The sequence below is a fragment of the Odontesthes bonariensis genome, chromosome 14 (genome assembly GCF_027942865.1).
Source record: "Odontesthes bonariensis isolate fOdoBon6 chromosome 14, fOdoBon6.hap1, whole genome shotgun sequence".
Classification (NCBI taxonomy): Eukaryota; Metazoa; Chordata; class Actinopteri; order Atheriniformes; family Atherinopsidae; genus Odontesthes; species Odontesthes bonariensis.
This window is the reverse complement of record NC_134519.1, coordinates 30205343-30224600: the sequence shown is the minus strand read 5'-3', so window position 1 is coordinate 30224600 and position 19258 is coordinate 30205343. Positions and strand designations below refer to the sequence as shown.

The window sequence follows — 19258 nt, the reverse complement described above, 5'->3', positions numbered from 1 at the left end:
GCATGCATGATCACATTTTGTTTTTATAAATTTTATAGAAAGCAGAGGCATATGAAAACATGTTTACAATACGTCAAGAGTGTTCAAAGAGGAAGCCTCCTTTGGCTCAGGACTGGAACATGTCCGAGCCATGATGTGCTGAAAAACACTGACCTAAGAGTCGACATAAACTGTCCACTCTTAAGGCGCTGAACTTTGCCCGAGTGTTGAGGCAAATATTGTACATGAAAAAGGAGAAGACTGCATTACAGTCCAGGGTTGGCTCTCCAGTCAGTTGTTTGAGTTTGTGAAGAAGAAAATTAAGATGCATCTTTAGTTGGCTGGAACCACAACCGCTACTTTGAAGCCAAGAGGTTCCTGAAGGATCATTCAAAGAAACAGAGAAAAAAACTGACTTCTTCTTCTTCAGCAGTCCTGCATCGTAACATTGTGTTGTGTCGCATCGCTGAGCTTTTTGCCAGTAAGATGACTCAGGAGAGACGCTTATAATTTTAGACTGAAGGGACCAGCCGTTGACATCCCGTCCTGTGTGCCAGACGAGACAGCCAATTAGAGGGAAAGTATTGTTCGTGGCTGGCGGCAGAGGAAGCTGGCTCAGAAACTATCAGAGGGTTTTCAGCCTTTTCATCCGGCTCACTGATTTCCCTCTTCCTATCTTGCTATTAGCAGAATTTACTGTTAGTTGGCCTCACTGTCCAGTCTAAATAAAGACTCTCGGATTCAATAAACAATGGTTTTCACAACCATGAGGCTATATATAGGTACATCTAAGATAACATGGTCATACCTTGATAGGAAAAAACGGAAGGATAGAAAGACAGACAGCCCAGACAGGGCCTGTGCAAGCTACCTTACTAACACAAGTTTGTTACTATATCTGCGAGGACTAAATCTAATTTCCTCCTTACCCTCCAAAGATGGAAAGATTATTTTGCACATAAAGTAGTGAACATGGGAGTTTTAGTGCTATGAAACCATTGAGATGTTTCTGTTTTTGCAAAGAAATCTGATGAGCACATTTAGCTGTTTCTCTGTTTTTCATTTTCTTAAAGTCATTTCCTGCATTCAATTTTTCCATAATTTTTTCATTCAGAGCTGGCTTGTTTTTCTTCTGTTTGATAATGTGCGAATGTGTAAAAAACATAAAATTTTCCTCTACTTAAAACCAGCAAAAAGAACAAAAAGAAAACAGCGTCAACAGAAGTTTGCTGTAAAATAAATTATGTTCATATGTGAAACTTCTGATCATAGTTATAAGATAATAGGGAGGCAATGAAGTAGTTATGCCTCCATATGTAATTAGTAATTACAGGAGGTTAATTTTGCTGTGACTCAAAACAGTAGAGTATGCGGTCAAATCAGAGGGCCGGGATACTGTTACAAGTCAAAACTCAAAACTTTTGAAGCATCATGAAACACAAAATAAAAAAAAGAAAATGTCCTTTATCATCCAATATCTTTATTTGGCAGCTATAAAACTGTTAAGTGTAAATTATAGGACTGATGTAACAGGTAGAGGTGTGGTGGTACGAACTACCTAACTGATGTAGCAATGAAAAAAGAAAAATAAGCTCCACCTCCAGCAGTTGAAACAACACAAAAGTTTTGGTTGTATTTTAGTTCATCATTGACAGTGATGCATAAAAAAAAAAAACTCTATTATCTATAATATTATATCCTGATCTTGATCATATTTAATATGAAATGTCCCAACCTCATGTTGCCCTGAGTTTATAAGCTGGTGATTTAGAAAAATAGTATTAAACACTAAGAGGGTATTTTTACAAGGTGTCACCCCTACGTGTGCATAGGTAAAGAGTAAAACAGTTCAGGTGTGGTGAATCACTCTTCACTGTTTGGATGTGAGGACTAATTACCCCCAAACACATGTTTCATTAAAAGAAAGAACTGTTACCATGTTTACACTTTCAGGAGATATTCTGTCTTTGTGAGAGTGTCTGGTTTCCCCCTCAAGTACTTAAATATATGCAAAGACATATGAACCTCCACAACACCACAAGGACATTTGAGACCTATGAAGTAATCCGTGCTCTGAGAATTCATTCATTGCTGAGGAAGTAGTGTGGAGGAAATTCAGCGTCAAGGAGTCTCCTCATCCTCCCACACGTCCCGTTTCATTGGCTGAGAGGGATGATGTCACAAGCTGGACTGCCTATAAAAAGTCACTCTGCCACAGAGAGCGCAGACCAGCTGGAAGCTCATTTACTTACAACAAGAAAGACAGCTCCGTAGGAAACCGCAAATAATCACTTGTCAGAACCTTTGGACTCATCCAAAAGAAGAGAAACATATCATCATGTGCAGAGGACTTGACTCACTGCCCATCACCTGCCTAGAGAGGTGAGCTCAGTAGTGAAGACCTTTAAAAGAAAATTGTTCATTTTTTTCTTAACAGACAATGTGCAGATGGATTTAATAAGTCTCAAACTGTCTATCTTTAATGCTTTTTCCTTATGTTTTACAGGGCAAAGGAACTGAAAGCTCTGTTTGGAAGTTTACTACAGAAGTCAGACCACAGCATTAATGGGCAGTCAAGAAAAAGTGACAAACTGAGGTAAGAGAATCATGCAGCTTCTCTTTTTAAGAATTTCAATTAGAACTTACAGGGGACCCGGGAAGTTTACAGAACTTTTCCTAATGAAGATGTGTTTTTTTTTTCTCTGTTGATGCAGGTTAAATGATATCAATGAGCCTCTGAGATGGAAGGAGTCATTTGAGAAACTGTTGTCCTGCCAAAGTAAGTTGCTTCAATCAGGTTTAATGCAAATGGTTTGTTCTCTCCATAAGTTTTGAGAATACTAGCAGATGTTAACAGCTTGTCTCCTCTGCCTCCAGATGGACTGTGCTTATTCAGAGCGTTCCTGGTGTCAGAGTTCAGTGAAGAAAATATCGCCTTCTACTTGGCATGTGAGGACTACAGGGCGACTAAAACTTCAAAGTTAGCCACCAAAGCAAAGAAAATCTACGAAGACTTCATCTGCCCTGATGCACCACGAGAGGTATACATCAAAAGATTAAAGTCGGCACACTCAAATGCTTTGTCATGGTGCTGATTTCTCTTATCTTGCTGTTAATTGATGGTAATAACCCGTTTCTTGATTTACGCAGGTAAATCTTGATCACATGACCAAAGCAATCACCAAGGAGAACGTGGAGCAGCCCACCCAGTCCTGTTTTGATCTGGCCCAAGCCAAAATCTACAACCTGATGGAGAAAGACTGCTACCCTCGCTTCCTCAAATCCTCAACATACCTGGAGCTGACAAGAAAGTCCAAGACAGGCTAACAGACTTAAAACAAATGCATTAAAACACTGGTGTGCGAGCAGCAGACATAATACGATTTCTCCTCAATGGGATGAAAGATTACTGACGCACAGTGGAGACTGGAAAGGGTCAGATGGAACAAATACCTCAGGCGTGATCAGTTGTGGAGTTATTTCATTTTACAAAGATTCCACACCGATCAGGGTCCAAGCGGGAAGCTTAAGTACACATGAGGCAGTGAGAAGAAGCTGATAGACTCAGCTGTTTGTCTCTAAAAGAGAAATATGTACTACACATACCAGACCGTATGAATGACTGTGGCACGAGAAAAGAAAACTACAAGCACGAGCTGCTGGAACGCAGCAGAACTACCACTGGGAGACGCTTTTCTGTAGCATTAATGTTTATTTATTCATTATTTATTTGAGATGTGTATTTTGTGAACTTGTTGAAAATGTATTTGTATTTTATATATTTGTTTTTTTATTTTCCAATCCGAAGTACTGTATGTAAAAGGAAATGCATTGAATAAAAGAAAGGAAAATCCTGAGATGGAAGATGACTATTTTGTTTCCTGGTAGATGTACAATATTTGCAGAGAAGGTGGATTTTGTTACTCAGAGGAGGAAAAACATGGTAAGAAGAAGACGGCTTGCTCATTTGTACTGTTTTAGTTTCTAGCTTATCTGTGGCCACAGTAATTCCACTTCACAGGTAGGTGACTGGGTGACTCCTTTTCTCTGAGGTTACAGTCAGGGGAAGACGTGAATTGAGAGTCCATGTGTGTGAGATCATGTGGTGTTATTAATATCACAAGTCTGCTATCTAAATCTATGGTTAGAATTGATAATTTCATTCATCCCTGAAGAAAAACGTTTGGTTTCTTTTTGTATCAAGAAGAGACACAGGTCTGAAAATAATTCATATATGATGTTAAGTATAAAAGATTGACTAATTAACTTCCAACAACCGGAAGGTTGGCAGTTCGATTCCCACTCGCGTAACTTAAAAAGATTGGTGACAGCTAGGGGTGTCAGTCCACCTCCTTGCCACGGCAGAGGTGCTCTTCAGCAAGGCACCGTACCCCCGTGAATGGCTGCCCACCGCTCCAGTGTATGGCATCTGTCTGTGAGTGTGTGACCCTGTGCATGTGCATGTGTGTGTGTTCAATAGGTGCCAACCTGGAAAAGCTGAGGAGAAATTTCATGTATTTCATGCAGTGTGTACATGAACATAAATCTAATCTAATCTTAATCTACATACATATGAAAAATATGTAATATGTAAGAAGCTGAGTGTATTGACACTGTATTGATTACCCCCCCGAGTCTGAAGTCATGTTAGTTAGGATACAGTTAGCTTTACATTACATTACATTACATTACACTTAGCTGACGCTTTTTATCCAAAGCGACTTACAGCTATTTAGATACAGCATTAAGACTGGCTACATCCTAATAGTTAAATACCGAGCTGGATTTACTTACCTCATCATCATTGCCTTGCTCTGGTTTCATACTTACTGGCAAGAAAAGGTTATATAGTACATTAGATTACATCAATTTAAAATAATTTTTATAAATATTTCCCTCTAACCCTGAAAAATGTAAAACTGGGGCTAATACACCATTAGCTTAATTTAGTATAAAGACAGGAAAAACTTGCATGTTTCTGTTCAAAGATTACACTTACTAACACTGCTATTATTTGCTTTGTTGATTTAAAAAAAATCATGGCTCATTCTGGGTATCTTTTAGCTTTAGCTCACCCATCAGTAAACCATCTGATGCTCTTTAATCCCTTTCATGTCCCAGGTGTTGTTATGTAGCCTAAAAATTAAATGTTATGTCCTTGCCTTGTGTTAGTTTGTTTCTGGCCATTTCCTTCTGTGCTTATGTTCTATAGTTAATTATTTCACACCTGTATTCAAAGCCATCACTTATTTTGCATATAACTGAACTTTCTTTGTTTGCCTGCTATTGTAAATCATGTGTGTCAGGGCCCAAATCTTTTTGCATGCGACACACCCAGTAAAAAGAGTCTTTACTCTTTCAGTGCATACTAAAATTTCCTGTTCAGATCCAGCTGTAAAACCAGCGCATACACTCAACATAATAATGTGGTTGATGCAAACACACCAGCATTGTTTGGATGCCAAACAATGAGGTGGTGTTAAATGCATGGATAAATCTGCTGTCAGTGTTTCATTCCAGGCTCTTCCTTAACCAGCAGATGATTGCCATTCTTTTTTTTTTTCCTCTGTGGCAGATCCATCCTGTCAGCAATCCATGACATAGTTAACCTTGATCTGACAGATAATGTGTTTCATGGCGAAAGTATTTCCCTCCATTTAGGATATCAACTCCTCCCTACTGCTGTATTCCACCTACAAGCACCCCTGAGATAAAGACTGATCTGAAAACCTCTCTGCTTGATCAGACTTGCCCACTATGGCCTGTTGATTATATGCATGTACATGCTAGATCCCACAGATCTGATTTCAACTTCTGTCAAGGAGTAGAGCCCAGTTTGTGGACGCCATTCTTTAGCCTAAGGACGCTTTTTGAAATTCATTGGGTAACTTACTTGTCACTCAAAGCCATCCCACCCATAATGGTGTATAATTCTACAACTTAACGTGACCAAAACATTTATCCCTTCTATGGTTGCCAAGAAGAGACAAATTAACTATAAAGACTGAAACATCTTTTTGCAGGAGGCTATAAGCATGTTTTTTTCTGCTGTTGGGCCTTTTTAATTTAGTTTATGGGGGCCAAGTCTCTTTTGGAGTCAGCCTCAAGTGGCCATTTCTGTCACTTCAGTGTCAGCTTCATGTCTCTCCTTCAGGGCTTGTTGTTTTGGTATGACATTAGCTTTTGGAAAATAACTTTTGGATTTTTGAACAATAAGCTGTGTCTGTGTTCCTGCATCTTAGTCTTAATTCCTAAAAAAAACATATATTCAATTGACATAATTGGATGTGTTAAAAAAAGAAGTGATAGGGTTAGCTGATATCTTACCAGTCAGTATGGTCACTTAGGGGTTAAAAAATCCAAAGATGGCAACAAAAAAATGTAAAACTCAAGGTTTCACAACAATAGTTCACAACATCAGTATTTTCATGGTGGGCAGGGGAGAGTGGGATAAGATGAGCCAGATAGGAGAAATGATGAGCATAAATAAAATTATTTAAAACTGTTTTTGGCTTGTCAACGTAATATTTTACTATATCAGATGTAACTGCTACATCAAAGCTTGTTTATCCAGGTCTAAGAGCATTTATGAGCATGTTAGTCATTTGTTAGCACATAACCTGCAAAAGGTTTAACTAAATATTAGCCTTAATTGGTAAGCTAGCTATTTTTTTTCCAAAAGAGCAGCTATCGGAGTGAGCCAAATATATTTATATTTAATATTTTATTAAAATATATTTTATATTTATATATATTATATTTTAGCCAGATTGGACAGTGGGATGAGTGCAAGGAGGGAGCAACAATTCACATCTCACAGCCATCTTGGATTTAGGAATGTTAAAGTGTCATTTGCATTGGTCCTCAAGCTGCTGGTCTGCCTGCAAGTTCCCAAAAGCGAGGAAAAGACTGGTTTGGCTTACAACATACGTCATGTCAGCGCAAATTTGGGCAACAATATTTGATTCAGTTTCAGACTTAACTGAAATGTTTTGTTTTAATGGCCTTCATGTACTCATTCTATTTTAGTTTTTATTTAGTTTTATTCAACAAGCTCCATAGTCCATTGTTTTATAAAGCTCAAACTTTGGTGTTCAAGACATTATTATTAAGAAAAGGCAAAAAATTAAAAGGTATTGCCTTTGCTGACTAAAATGTTTGGTCCTGGGTGTTTGGTCATGTTACGGTTTTTTTGGTAAATACTCTTATTTCTTGATTATTTTATAATTATTATATTATTATAATTATTATATTTTTTGAGCAATGGCACAATCTACTGCCTTCAATTTGATAGAACACTATTTTATCAAAATTCACACTACTTACAGTAAGTACTGTAAGCACATACTGTACACAGTGCATTCTGTGGAGGTCTATAAATGTAGGTACCTGAAATGGGAAACTGCCATAAATTAATTTGGGTGCTGTTGTCTGTAGGTTTAATGTTGAACATGCAATAGAAGATAATCTCTCATCTCACTGTCAGCAAAGACGAAAATGAGCTGATATAAATAGGATCTTGAATTGTACCTTTGAAAAAAGATGGAGGTCAACATTTAGAACTAGGTTAGATTCAAGGCTGTGGATTCATTTTGCAGGGAGTATTGTAAATGGGAAGCCCACAGGGCTGAAGTACAAAGTTGTGAAATAATGTGTTCGTATGGGCACACGAGTGTGTTCAAAAACAATTTTTTTCTGATGGGAAGCATCCAAATGTGAGGGCTGGTTGCCATGGAAACTGCAGCCCCATACCGTGTACCTATACAAGCAGGTTTGTTTACTACCTTTGCAGCTATTCAGCCGGTGAGTCACAGAAACATCGACTCCCTTTTGTAAACTCTCATTCTCCCGCCATCCATCCATCATCTCCTCTCTCTTTGTTGTGCTCCCCATCCTACTCTCCGACTGCCACAAATGACCCTGTTCAAACACTCAGCCGTTAAAGAGGTGTGGGTGAAGTCATTAACACGACTCATGGAAAATGGCAAAGGGCCATCTCTCTGCTCCATCCCCCTTTCTTATTTTCTCTCAGAAGTGGAGAGGCTTCTTCTTCGACTCAGCAAAAGGAAGCTCTGCAGTCTTTACCTCAGAGAGCAGATAGAAGGAACTTTCAGGTTTTGCTCACCTTTTGAGGTACAAGCTGAAATGACCAACAATACTGCAGGATTCCCTTAGTTAATAGCATTCTTTTGGGCAGACGTTAATGATTCATATCTAATTTAAGTCTCCAACTGCAGGATTACACATTTGAAAAAGAGAGAAGCATGTAGGAACATGATCAGGTGCAGCTGCATGTGGGTGGATAGAACCTGATGACATTTTTTTATCTACAGATATTGGACTAGACAGTATAAAGAATGACAGCAGCAAAACTCCTGTGCTTTCAATATAAAAGTCACAAGTTTCTGCTTGTATGGTGTTAATGTAACAGAATACTCTGCTCATTGTGCACACAATGCATAATGATGTGATGTGTCTGTACAAGCGGACACACAAAAGAACAGACAGACTCTTTTCTTTCTCATCGGTTTTGTCTCTTTCTGCGGGGAACTTTTAATGTGTATGCAACAGTGGTGCTCATTTTAGCTGCTTTAAACTACTGGGTTTTTTAATCAACATGTTATACATCTACATGTTATGGAAATAATCTGTTTGAAAAGTTTCAGTAAGGATTCAGAGTGCATCATAGAAATAGCACTGGTGAAAGTTACTAATGATCTCCTCTTAGCCTCTGATAGCGGACTTGTGTCTGTGCTTGTCCTGTTGGATCTGATACGATCGATTCTATTACAATATAGAAGTATACTGTAATAGAGTATTCCATTACAGAGACTTCAACATGTTATTGGGTTTAAAGGAACTCAATTATTTGAATCATATTTATCTGATAGATTCCAGTTAGTTCATGTAAACAAAGAATCTTCCTCGCACACTGGAGGAAGATATGGAGTTCCGCAGGGTTCTGTGCTTAGACCTATTCTATTCACTTTATACATGTTTCTCAAAGGTAATCTTATTAGACAGCATGGCATAATTTTCCATTGCTATGCTGATGATACTCAGCTGTACCTATCTATGAAACCAGATGAAACCAATCAGTTGGTCAGACTACAAGCATGTCTTAAAGACATAAAGTCCTGGATGACTCAGAATTTTCTGCTCCTAAACTTAACTGAAGTTGTTGTCTTTGGACCTGAACACTTCAGTGAGAAACTGTTACAGACACAGAGGGCGGGACACACCAGACAATAAGAAAGAGGGAAGACGGCCTAGCACCCTGACAGAAACTTTCTAGCTATATAGTTACTCTAGATGGTATTTCGATAGCTTCTAGTACTACGGTGAGGAACCTTAGAGTTATTTTTGACCAGAATCTAACCTTTGAAGCATATATAAAACAGGTTTCTAGGACTGCCTTCTTTCACCTTCGTAATATTGCCAAAATCAGGAACATCCTGTGTCAGAGTGATGCAGAAAAACTAGTCCATGCATTTGTTACTTCAAGATTGGACTGCTGTTATTCTTTATTATTGGGCTGTCCAAAAAATTAGCAAGAGAAGTCATATTTCTCCAGTTTTAGCTTCTCTTCATTGGCTCCCTGTTAATTTCAGAATAGAATTTAAAATTCTTCTCCTCACGTATAAAGCTCTTAATGACCAAGCCCCATCATACCGTAAAGATCTCATTGTGCAATATTTTCCTTTTGTTTAACTTGTGTTTCTCTCTCGCAGCAGGTATTCCTGGTCTGGTGTTATGGTGTTTGTTGTCCTCTCTTTTCTGTCCTCTCAAACCCCAGCTGGTCGAGGCGGTAACCACCCTTCCTGAGTCTGGTTCTGCCAGAGGTTTCTTCCTGTTAAAAGGGAGTTTTTTCTTTCCACAGTCGTCTTGTAAATGGTAAATGGACTGTACTTTTATGGCGCTTTTCTACTCTAACTGACCAACACTACATGACACAGTCACCCATTCACTCACACTCATACTCATACAGCATGTCTTATAACTAACTACTATAACTATGTGCTTTCTACTCATTCACACACCGATGGATGCATCGGTAGGCAACATGGGGTTCAGTGTTTTGCCCAAGAGCGCTTCGACATGTGGCCCAGGGAGGCCGGAGTGGAACCGCCATCCTTCCGATTGGTGAACGACTCCTCTGCCTCCTGAGCCGCATGCTCAGGATGGGAGATTGGATGGAAGAGAACTTTCGGTGCAATCTGTTGGTTTCCTTAGATAGGCTACTTTTTTAAGTGGCTTTGTATGTATGAATTGGACTAATTTGGAATTTCATTAATTGGATTTGACTGGATTATGACTGTTTTACAATGAACTGGATTCTAACTGTATTGAATTCAGTTATATATTTGAAGTGCCTTGAGATGACATTTGTTGTAATGTGGCGCTATATAGATCAAATTTAACTGAATTGAATAAATCATTTGTTGAGTTTTGTTTTGGATAATAATCTGAAACTAACAAAAACTTGATTTTTTTTAAAGTATAATTAATGTCTCTGAAGAGGTGCAGACTACAAGCATAAAGTTACATAAAGTAGTTCCTCAGTGCAATTTTAAGGGCCAAATTTGAGTTAATGCACTTTCATAAGTCCACATTTATTAAAGACAGTGTGCAGGATTGAACTCTCCTCGACTTGATAATTATGTGTTCTTGCTCCCATTATCCTCACTGTATATATTATTGTATTTAGGGAAAATATAAGAAATATAAACTGCCTACCAAAAGTATTAAACTATAAACAGAATGTAACATTTTCTTGCGATATAGAATTAAATGTGTCCTCTGCATTGCTCTTTTAAACTCTTTTTTGTTGTGTCATCAAATCTCTTTTTAAGAGCATATTACTCTAACTTGAACAAATAAATGGAAGTCTCCGGGAAAGGAGCATAGTTTTAACCCTGTTTTAAATGCTGGAGTTTCCTCTGGAAAAAAAAAAAAAAAAAAAAACTCCTGCCAAACCAAACTAGAAGCTGGAAAAACCACAGCAGGCCTTTGGCAGCCACTTGAAATAGCACAGTGAAAACGATGTGGGAAACATTTGAAAAGATCTTAAAGAAAGACATTTTCCCCGTCCAGATGTGTTGCAATAATCAAGCTGGTTTTATCTCCAAGCAACCCCGTTCCACACTGAGAAACATTTTTTTTCTAACTTTGAATTATTTTCCCTTGTATAGAAAGTTTAACTTTTTGAAAGTCTTGGAATTATTCTAAACTTCCTTGATCATGGAAAAACATGCACATATGTTTAATTTTAGAAACACCCGTCCTCAGTCTCCACATCAATTTTGCACATCATGCTGATGGAAGTTGCCTATTGGGCCAGCACTGACTTCCAAACTAGTAATGATTTCATAAGTTAGTTCAGATAATTAGACTCTGAGCACACATTTTCTGTACAGTGAAGCATCCATGAGAAGTAAAATTGACGAAAACATATTTTTTAGGGGGACAAGGTCTTAAATCTTTACAAGCCTGGTACTCATCAGTGAATCTGATCACAACATCACCAACTCAAGTCCAGCAAGAGATGTTTTATCGTCCCTTATTCTCTTTCTTCTTACATTTCATGTTATCTTCTCACTTTTTACTATCAACAGCTTTGCACCACTTGAAAAACATCAACAACATTTGGCCAAATTGCTCTCCTGGCATCACACAAAGGCTAATTGCTGCTTTTATTCTTACACTCTCCCACCGGGTTTTTGAGTGCTGACTAAGACCAATAGCAGTACTCATCTCTTTTAAGGTCTTTATCTATATGCCATCATAGCTATATGGTTTTTGTACTGTTTTTGTATTTATTTCAAAATTCTTTTATTACTTTAGAGGACACCTGCATGACCTTCCTTCTGAGTGCCTCCATGAAATATACATTTTATGAGCCTGGCTGGCCACTCAGATCTCCAGCTCTTCTCTTTTCATTGTTCCATAAAAACAGAACTAAAACCTTTTCTCACACACATTTCCATTTCGGTTCAACATCCACCCATATTCTCACTATGTAAAGTTGTTTGACAGTTTAGCGACAGTTTACACACATTACATTGCTGATTTGGTCAGTCACTACTTCAAAACCCTCCCTTGCATATTGTTTTCCTCAGTCCTGTCACTCTCCACATCCGCTCACATTCGCAGTTCCTTATCTCTGTGGTTCCTGTCACCCATAAATGGTGAGGGTTAGAAAACACACTGTGACGGGTTACACATTTTAACACTAATGAATCAAAGTTCCCATCATGTGACACTGACTCTGCCGAATAAAGAACAACAGCCTAGTGATACGTGGCCATCTCATCTGATTTTTAGTTAGGACACATTTTCTGGTGACACTGGGCTGAAAGTAAAAGACAACTCCATATATTGATTCAGCCTGGCTTTTTTGCATGAAATGTATATAGTGTATGCAGAGTTTTAGAAATTCTCTGCTACAATAATACTTATGATTGCTTTTTAAGATTTTTATCTATTCTCTCTTTTTCTTTATGCACTTCTTGAAAATGTTTTTTCTGATTTCTCTCGGCATAAGTTTCACAGTCCAAATCCGTCTTATTTCCTATTTTTGAAAGATATTTGATTTGTTTGAAATGTGGTATATAGATATATAGATGGATCAAAGTTAGGTTGACAGATGGACTGATTGCTATTTCTGTGACAGACTGGTCCTTGGTTTAACTGTAATGTGACAAAGCTGGGGTCACATGTTTTGTTTTCATTTTTAGAACAGCGAGTTTATGCTGACCAGCCAGAAATAACCACTACGTGCTGACATCGTGCATGAATATAAAAAGAAATCAAGATTTTCAAGTTGAATTTCTCTGCACTGTTTTGTAAACTTACAGGATCACCAGGTTTTCCTGTGAATACTGTAAACACTGACGGCCTCCACACCTGGATGAGCCTTGCAGGGGAGGGGCTGAACCGAGCAGTTTTTACACCAAAGAAGCGATTAGTTTCAAGCGGACCGCTTTAAATGTCAGGAAGATGGAACCTGTTGAGAGCAGAAGAGGTGGAGCACTGTTGAACGGTGGATCTGGCTCATCTGGGCACACTGGTGAAAATGAGTCAGCGCACGCATTTTAAAGCATGCTTGCTGTGTGAGCAGTGATTAATGTCAATGCCTGAGCACAAACTTGGAGTTAAGTGAAAACAAAGAGCTGCAGTCATGGTTACGAGGATACCAAGGCAACAAACGCAGCACAGCTAAGTGATCCAGTCCCAGCCTTCGATGTAAAATAATTATTATACTGGAGCTTAAAGACATTTCCATTTCATTTGGATTGCAAAGTAGGAGAAAATAAGCTGGACATAAACTCCTTTGTGTCCATTTGTTACAGCCATCCAAACACTCCAGTGACATTCAACCAGTTCAACCAGTAACATGAGATGGAAAAGTGTAACTCTTCAGCATCTGCTGTGCATTGTTTCATGACATGATATGATGCAAACAAAGCCAGCAGCAAGTCAAAGCTTATGATGACTCCGATGATTCACTATATTAAAGTAAAAGCACATGTTTGGTTTCATGTGAAAATCATGAATATATACTGTAGCTTGGGGGGAAAGGCTGCTGGATGTGTCTTAACTGAGCTTATGCCCTTTTCTTTTTCCTTTTTGTGTCGTTGCATCTACTTCTCATGCTCAAAACTTTAAACTGGTGAAATGTTATAAAAAGGGTGCATCCCTGCTTAATAAAATCACGGCAGAGATAGAGTTATATCGCAGACTTAGGCCCAGAAAAAACTAGGCTTACTGTGATTCAACCTGAAAGTGTTAGTTGAAGAGAGCCTTTCATATGAGAGAGGTAGTCATTGTGCTGTTTCCTGTCTACCAGATGTTTTGTCTTTCTCATTTATTTCCGACTTTGGACACGATACTTGATCCTTCCCATAATCTCGCTGACAGGAAAGAATTTTCCTAATATTAAGTGCAAACTGAAATGACGAGTAAATCTTACTATAAGCAGCACAGATAACTTCTTAAAAAGCATTTCCCACCATTTATTTGACTGTTGATTTTTCCGAATGCAATTTTCATGAGTTAGGTGGATTCAAATGATGAGTGTAAGAGGATAATGAAAATCATAAACAAAAAAGAAGCTCTGCTGTCAGTTATATATCATTGTGTTAATGGAATCCAGACTGGACAAAAAAGGGAGAAACAGCTGGGATTCAAAAGACCCCTTTTAAGCAGATCAACATAATATAAACTTAGAGAGCCACAAAGGAAACACGTGGAAAACATGAAGCTGAGCCCTTTCTGGTCATCAAAGGAATAGTTTGGCTTTTTAGATAATACACTTCTTTTCATTTAATTTTATAATAATAATAATAATGATAAAAAGTATTTATTTTCTTTGATACAGATACCAAATTTATTTAAACAACCTTTTTTTTATAACTTCTACACATAAGAAGAATAAATGTTTCAACAGACTTTTTAGGCTGTTAAACCTTTACCTACTCAAGCACTTTTCATTAACCAACAACTTTTTTTTAGGCCCAACAAACTGAATGCAAATAAATCAGTTTCAGGACAAAGTCAATGTGACACACCAGACAGTTATCAGCCTCTGCCACAGGTAGATGTTGCCTCACAACCAGGGATTAAAACTTCAACTTGTATTCATATTCAGTAAATTCTATTTACAGCCTGATTTATTTACTTGATTTTTACCAAATTTTAAAGTCAATTCATAGTTACATATTCTTTTCAGGGGAGCGATGGATTTGCTGCTGCTCAGAGGCACACTGAAAGTTGTTGATGTGTTTCTACAACCCACCCTGACTTGTGGAAGTAGCTGGCAGATTATAATTTAGTGCTTCAAAGGAGATGGGTGCATATGTATGAGCTACTTTTCGGTGGGATTTCTTTTCACGTGCTTGATTTATTTGTCTCTTCCTTTTTTTGCTCAGGTTTATTTAGCTATGGACTGATGTTATTAGGTTTCGTGCCAACCTTTAGTTTCCAACCATCCATTCATTTCCCATACCTGCTTAATCAGACCCAGTGTTGCAGAAAGGCTAGAGCCTATCCCAGCTGTCATTGGGCGAAAGGCAGGGTACGCCCCGGACAGGTCGTCAGTCCATATCTTTCATTTTGTTAAGAGAATTTGATTTGTTTTCCTCTTATGCCCATCTCCTGAGTTTGAGCCTGTGTTTGGGTCTTCTTCCCCTCACACACTTCCACACTACATACATTTCCCAAAAATCTATTAATTCTTATTCCAGTTTCCAGCAAAAAACATGATTTTACCTCAGGGACTTTTTTTTGGCTTTTTATCAACTCAGCTGTAAGTGCTGCTTTTAACTCAATCATATTAACGTGTGGAAAACACAGGAAGTAGTGTGACACATAGTCACGTTGCTGTCACCCACATTCACAGCAACAATGACAAACGTGTTTGGCAATAGCTGAGTGACTTCCCCAGTTACAGGCTTATTAGGTCAGCTTCTGGCCTCAAATAGTCCAGTGGGGTGACCTGTGAAGAGCAACGGACTTCTCAAAGCAACTGATGTCACATCAGTCAGCAACTGGTCACTTGTCTGATTAAGCAACACAACATCTGTGTCCTATTTTCCCAGTGCTGAGTTCTGAGATTAGAAAACTGGAAAATTAGTAAATAGTCACATTGTAGAAGCTAGCACTATTTTTAAAAGGGGAGAGCCAAAGTTGTGTTATGTTCAGTTCAATGGCTAATTAAACAGAGTGTGTCAGAAAAGCAGAAAAAATGGTCAGCGCATGACTGTGGACACGTGGCACCCACGTCACCCCCCCCCCACTGCAATGGCTAAGAGAGACGAAGTGCTGAAAGCAGCTACTCAAGCTGCAGGAACTGGATGCATCGTTCGAGACCTCAAATACTTGAAATTAGGTAATTTACACAAGAGGGTCTCCTCAAGCACCCCATGCTGTGTTTCTGTTCTCCTAAAATTTGATCTCAGAGTACACTTTGTCCCTGGAAAGCAGTGACTGTGATCTTGCCAAAAGATTAGTGTGTGTATTCAAAAGTATGAGGGGGGGTAGGTGGAGGAGACAGAAAGATGGCAATAATGGATGTGTTCAATGGAAATGTAAAAATGTGAAAAGAGTAAAAAGGTACACGCTTGATGTATAATTTCAATGTTTGACAAACATCCAGTGAATTGTGAGGAGCACTGCTGCCATCTGCTGGAGAAATGTATTAGCATTCATCCATCCATTCTTTCCAGACCCTCTATATCCAACTCAGGGTCCCAGGGGGGCTGAAGCCTATCCCAGATGGACAGTTTACCAGTCCATCACAGGGCTACATAGAGACAAGCAACAAACAACCATCCATGCTCACACTCACTTAATTCAGAGACACCAATTAACCTAACATGCATGTTTTTGGGTGGTGTGAGGAAGCTGGAGTACCTGGAGAGAGGCCACGCAAACACGGGGAGAACATGCTAACTCCACACAGAAAGGCCCCAGCTGGGATCGTTTTAGCACACAGTCCGGTGGATACAAATTAAAGGCAAAGGAGTGACTTCATATTTATAAGACTTTGTTTAAAAATGCTAAATGTAAATGTACTTTATTTATACAGCCCTTTACAGACAATCATTACGATGTAACCAAAGTGCTTTACAGCAGGTAATAAATAAAGAGGAATAAGTAAAAACAAAATAAAACAATAAAAGTACAGTGAAAGCAATAAAATACAACAAAATCGATAAAATAAGATAAAAGTGTCATCATACTACTGGGTATTAAAAGCAATCCTAAATAAGTAGGTTTTTAGCCTAGATTTGAAGAGGCCCAGGTCAGAAATAAGACGCAGCTCAACAGGGAGCTTATTCCAGAGCCTGGGGGCAGCGACAGAAAAGGCTCGGTCACCCCAGGGTTTGTATTTTGACCTGGGCACTTCCAGCATAAATCGATTTGTTGACCTCAGAGCTCTACCAGGATTTCGGACTGTTAAAACTCAGATAAATATGATGGGGCGAGGCCGTTAAGAGCTTTAAAAACAAACATTAAAAGTTCAAAATCAATTCTATAAAGGACAGGAAGCCAATGGAGGGAGTTTAGAACAGGAGTGATGTGCACACGTCTGTTGGTGTTGGTTAAAAGACGGGCAGCAGCATTCTGCACAAGTTGAAGGCAACTGAGAGAAGACTGGGAGACGCCAACATAAAGTGCATTGCAATAGTCTAACCTTGAACTTATTAGGGAGAGTTGATGTTTTATGTAAAATTACAGGAGGGAATGTGAAAAGTGTTCCTCATAAAGCTGAAGTCATGATTGTCACCTGACTCTGGAGTTTCCCTCAGCTCAATGTTGTTTTTCAAGCTTTTTGAGCAAAATCTTTACTATTCACTTCTTGTCATGGCTCACTGCTGTTATTGGCCCTGTTTTCAACAGCAACAAATGTGTTCTACAAACAATCTCTGAAAAGTCACTGTTTTTGGTGAAATACCTATTTTTAAGGGGAATATCTGATTAGTTGTTTATAACAAAGCTTCAGCAGATTCAGGTGATGGTTCTCTGTTGGTCGCACAAGCTGTCCCTTTCACATTGTCACACTGTGAAATGATCATAATATCCGTGGCGGAGTTGCATCACCTAAGTCATCAGCTGTGGCAGGGACCTCAGTGAGTTTCTCCGACTGTGGACTTGAAATAGACAATGACACCAGGAAACGTTGTTGATGGATAAAAACATCAAATCTTACAGGTATATAGAGAAGAAAGTGAAGCCTCTTTTTATTCTAAGGCTTCACGTATCAGAACATTAACACTAACTAAGTCTTAAGATTGGGTTGATATAACATTAGGTAAACAGTGATATATTACACCTTGTTGTTATTAATTTAAGAAAAAGTTAGACAAAATACAGGAGATCAGAAAAAAACAAGTCCACATCTATTGCTTCCATAAGGATTTGCAGCCAGGTGCAGCAGCAACTTTATTAGTTGATCATCATCAGTGTGAGCACCTCTATAAAAGCAGAAGTTCTGTTAGTTTGCCGGTCTGGAGCATTCAGGTGTGTGTTAACACAATGCCAAGGAGGAAAGACATCAGCAATGATCTTATAGAAGCAATTGTTGCTGCCCATCAATCTGGGAAGGGTTATAAGGCCATTTCCAAACTATTTTGAGTCCATCATTCTACAGAGAGAGAGATTATTCACAAGAGGGAAACTTTCAGTTGTCAATCTTCCCAGGAGTGGACGTCCCAGCAAGTTCACCCCAAAGTCAGACTGTGCAATGCTCAAAGAAACTACAAAAAAAACCAAAGAGCTACATCTCAGACTCTCCAGGCCTCAGTTAGCATGTTAAATGTTAATGTTCATGACAGTACAATTAGAAAAAGACTGAACAAGTATGGCTTGTTTGGAAGATTTGCAGGAGAAAGCCTCTTCTCTCTGAGCAGAAAATGGCAGCACAGCTTAGGTTTGTAAAGTTACATCTGAACAAACCACAAGACTTCTGGAACAATCTCAGACGAGACCAAAGTGGAGATTTTTGGTCATAATGCACAGCAGCACATTTTAAGAAAACCAAACACAGCATATCAGCACAAACACCTCATACCAACTGTCAAGCACGGTGGTGGAGGGCTGATGATTTGGGCTTGTTCTGCAGTTTTGATTCCACCACAAACTCCTCTGTATACCAAAGTATTCCAGTCAAATGTGAGGCCATCTGTCTAACAGCTAAAGCTCAACTAAAACTGGGTCATCACTAGGGCAATGATCCCAAACACAGCAGCTAATATATAACAGAATGTCTAAAAAAGAAAAGTTTCTGCACATCTTCTAACAGTAAATCATGATTTTAAGATCTGGTAAGGAGCATTATCATTTAACTATGATCGTTAAACCCTGATTCATTTAACTTTAGTTGCCAGTAATACCTGAACGTAGATGTATCTTTATCTGGACCTGTACTTCTAAACGTCCCATCTCATTGCTCTGTCTTTATAATTTCACTATTATGGTAAAAGGAAATGTAGAAAATTGGAAACCGCTGCTGTGTTTTTCAGGACCACTAATGATATTTACCAACAAAAAAAAAAAAAAAAGTGAAGTTAGTGCTAACGTAAGACTAATGCTCATTTCGTAGAAGGGAGACTGTCATCAGGATCTCAGGGGGCTCCTGGAATTCAGCTGGAGTAACACATATTTGAGGGTTGGTTTGTTCCCTGTGATGCCACTAGATGTCACACAAGCAAAACCCAGCTGGTGCTGCCGAGCGTCCATGAAATGAGAGCCTTTCTTCATCTGTCAGACCTCACGT

At 38.7% G+C, this 19258-nt stretch overlaps 1 protein-coding gene across 1 annotated transcript; it reads left to right on the top strand.

Moving 5' to 3' along the window:
• Positions 1 to 2210: 2210 nt before the first annotated feature.
• On the top strand, positions 2211 to 3836 carry rgs5b (regulator of G protein signaling 5b). Its single transcript, XM_075482394.1, has 5 exons — positions 2211 to 2361; positions 2486 to 2575; positions 2694 to 2758; positions 2857 to 3020; positions 3130 to 3836. The coding sequence occupies exons 1-5, from the start codon at positions 2318 to 2320 to the stop codon at positions 3304 to 3306; spliced, it is 540 nt and encodes a 179-aa protein (XP_075338509.1). The 5' UTR covers positions 2211 to 2317; the 3' UTR covers positions 3307 to 3836.
• The last annotated feature ends 15422 nt before the right edge of the window (positions 3837 to 19258 follow it).

Excerpts from the sequence above, each read along its gene's own strand:
- rgs5b (XM_075482394.1), top strand. The coding sequence starts at position 2,318 with ATGTGCAGAGGACTTGACTCACTGCCCATCACCTGCCTAGAGAG. Across the intron at positions 2,576-2,693 it reads AGAAAAAGTGACAAACTGAG|GTTAAATGATATCAATGAGC; the intron begins GTAAGAGAATCA and ends CTGTTGATGCAG. Across the intron at positions 2,759-2,856 it reads GAAACTGTTGTCCTGCCAAA|ATGGACTGTGCTTATTCAGA; the intron begins GTAAGTTGCTTC and ends CTCTGCCTCCAG.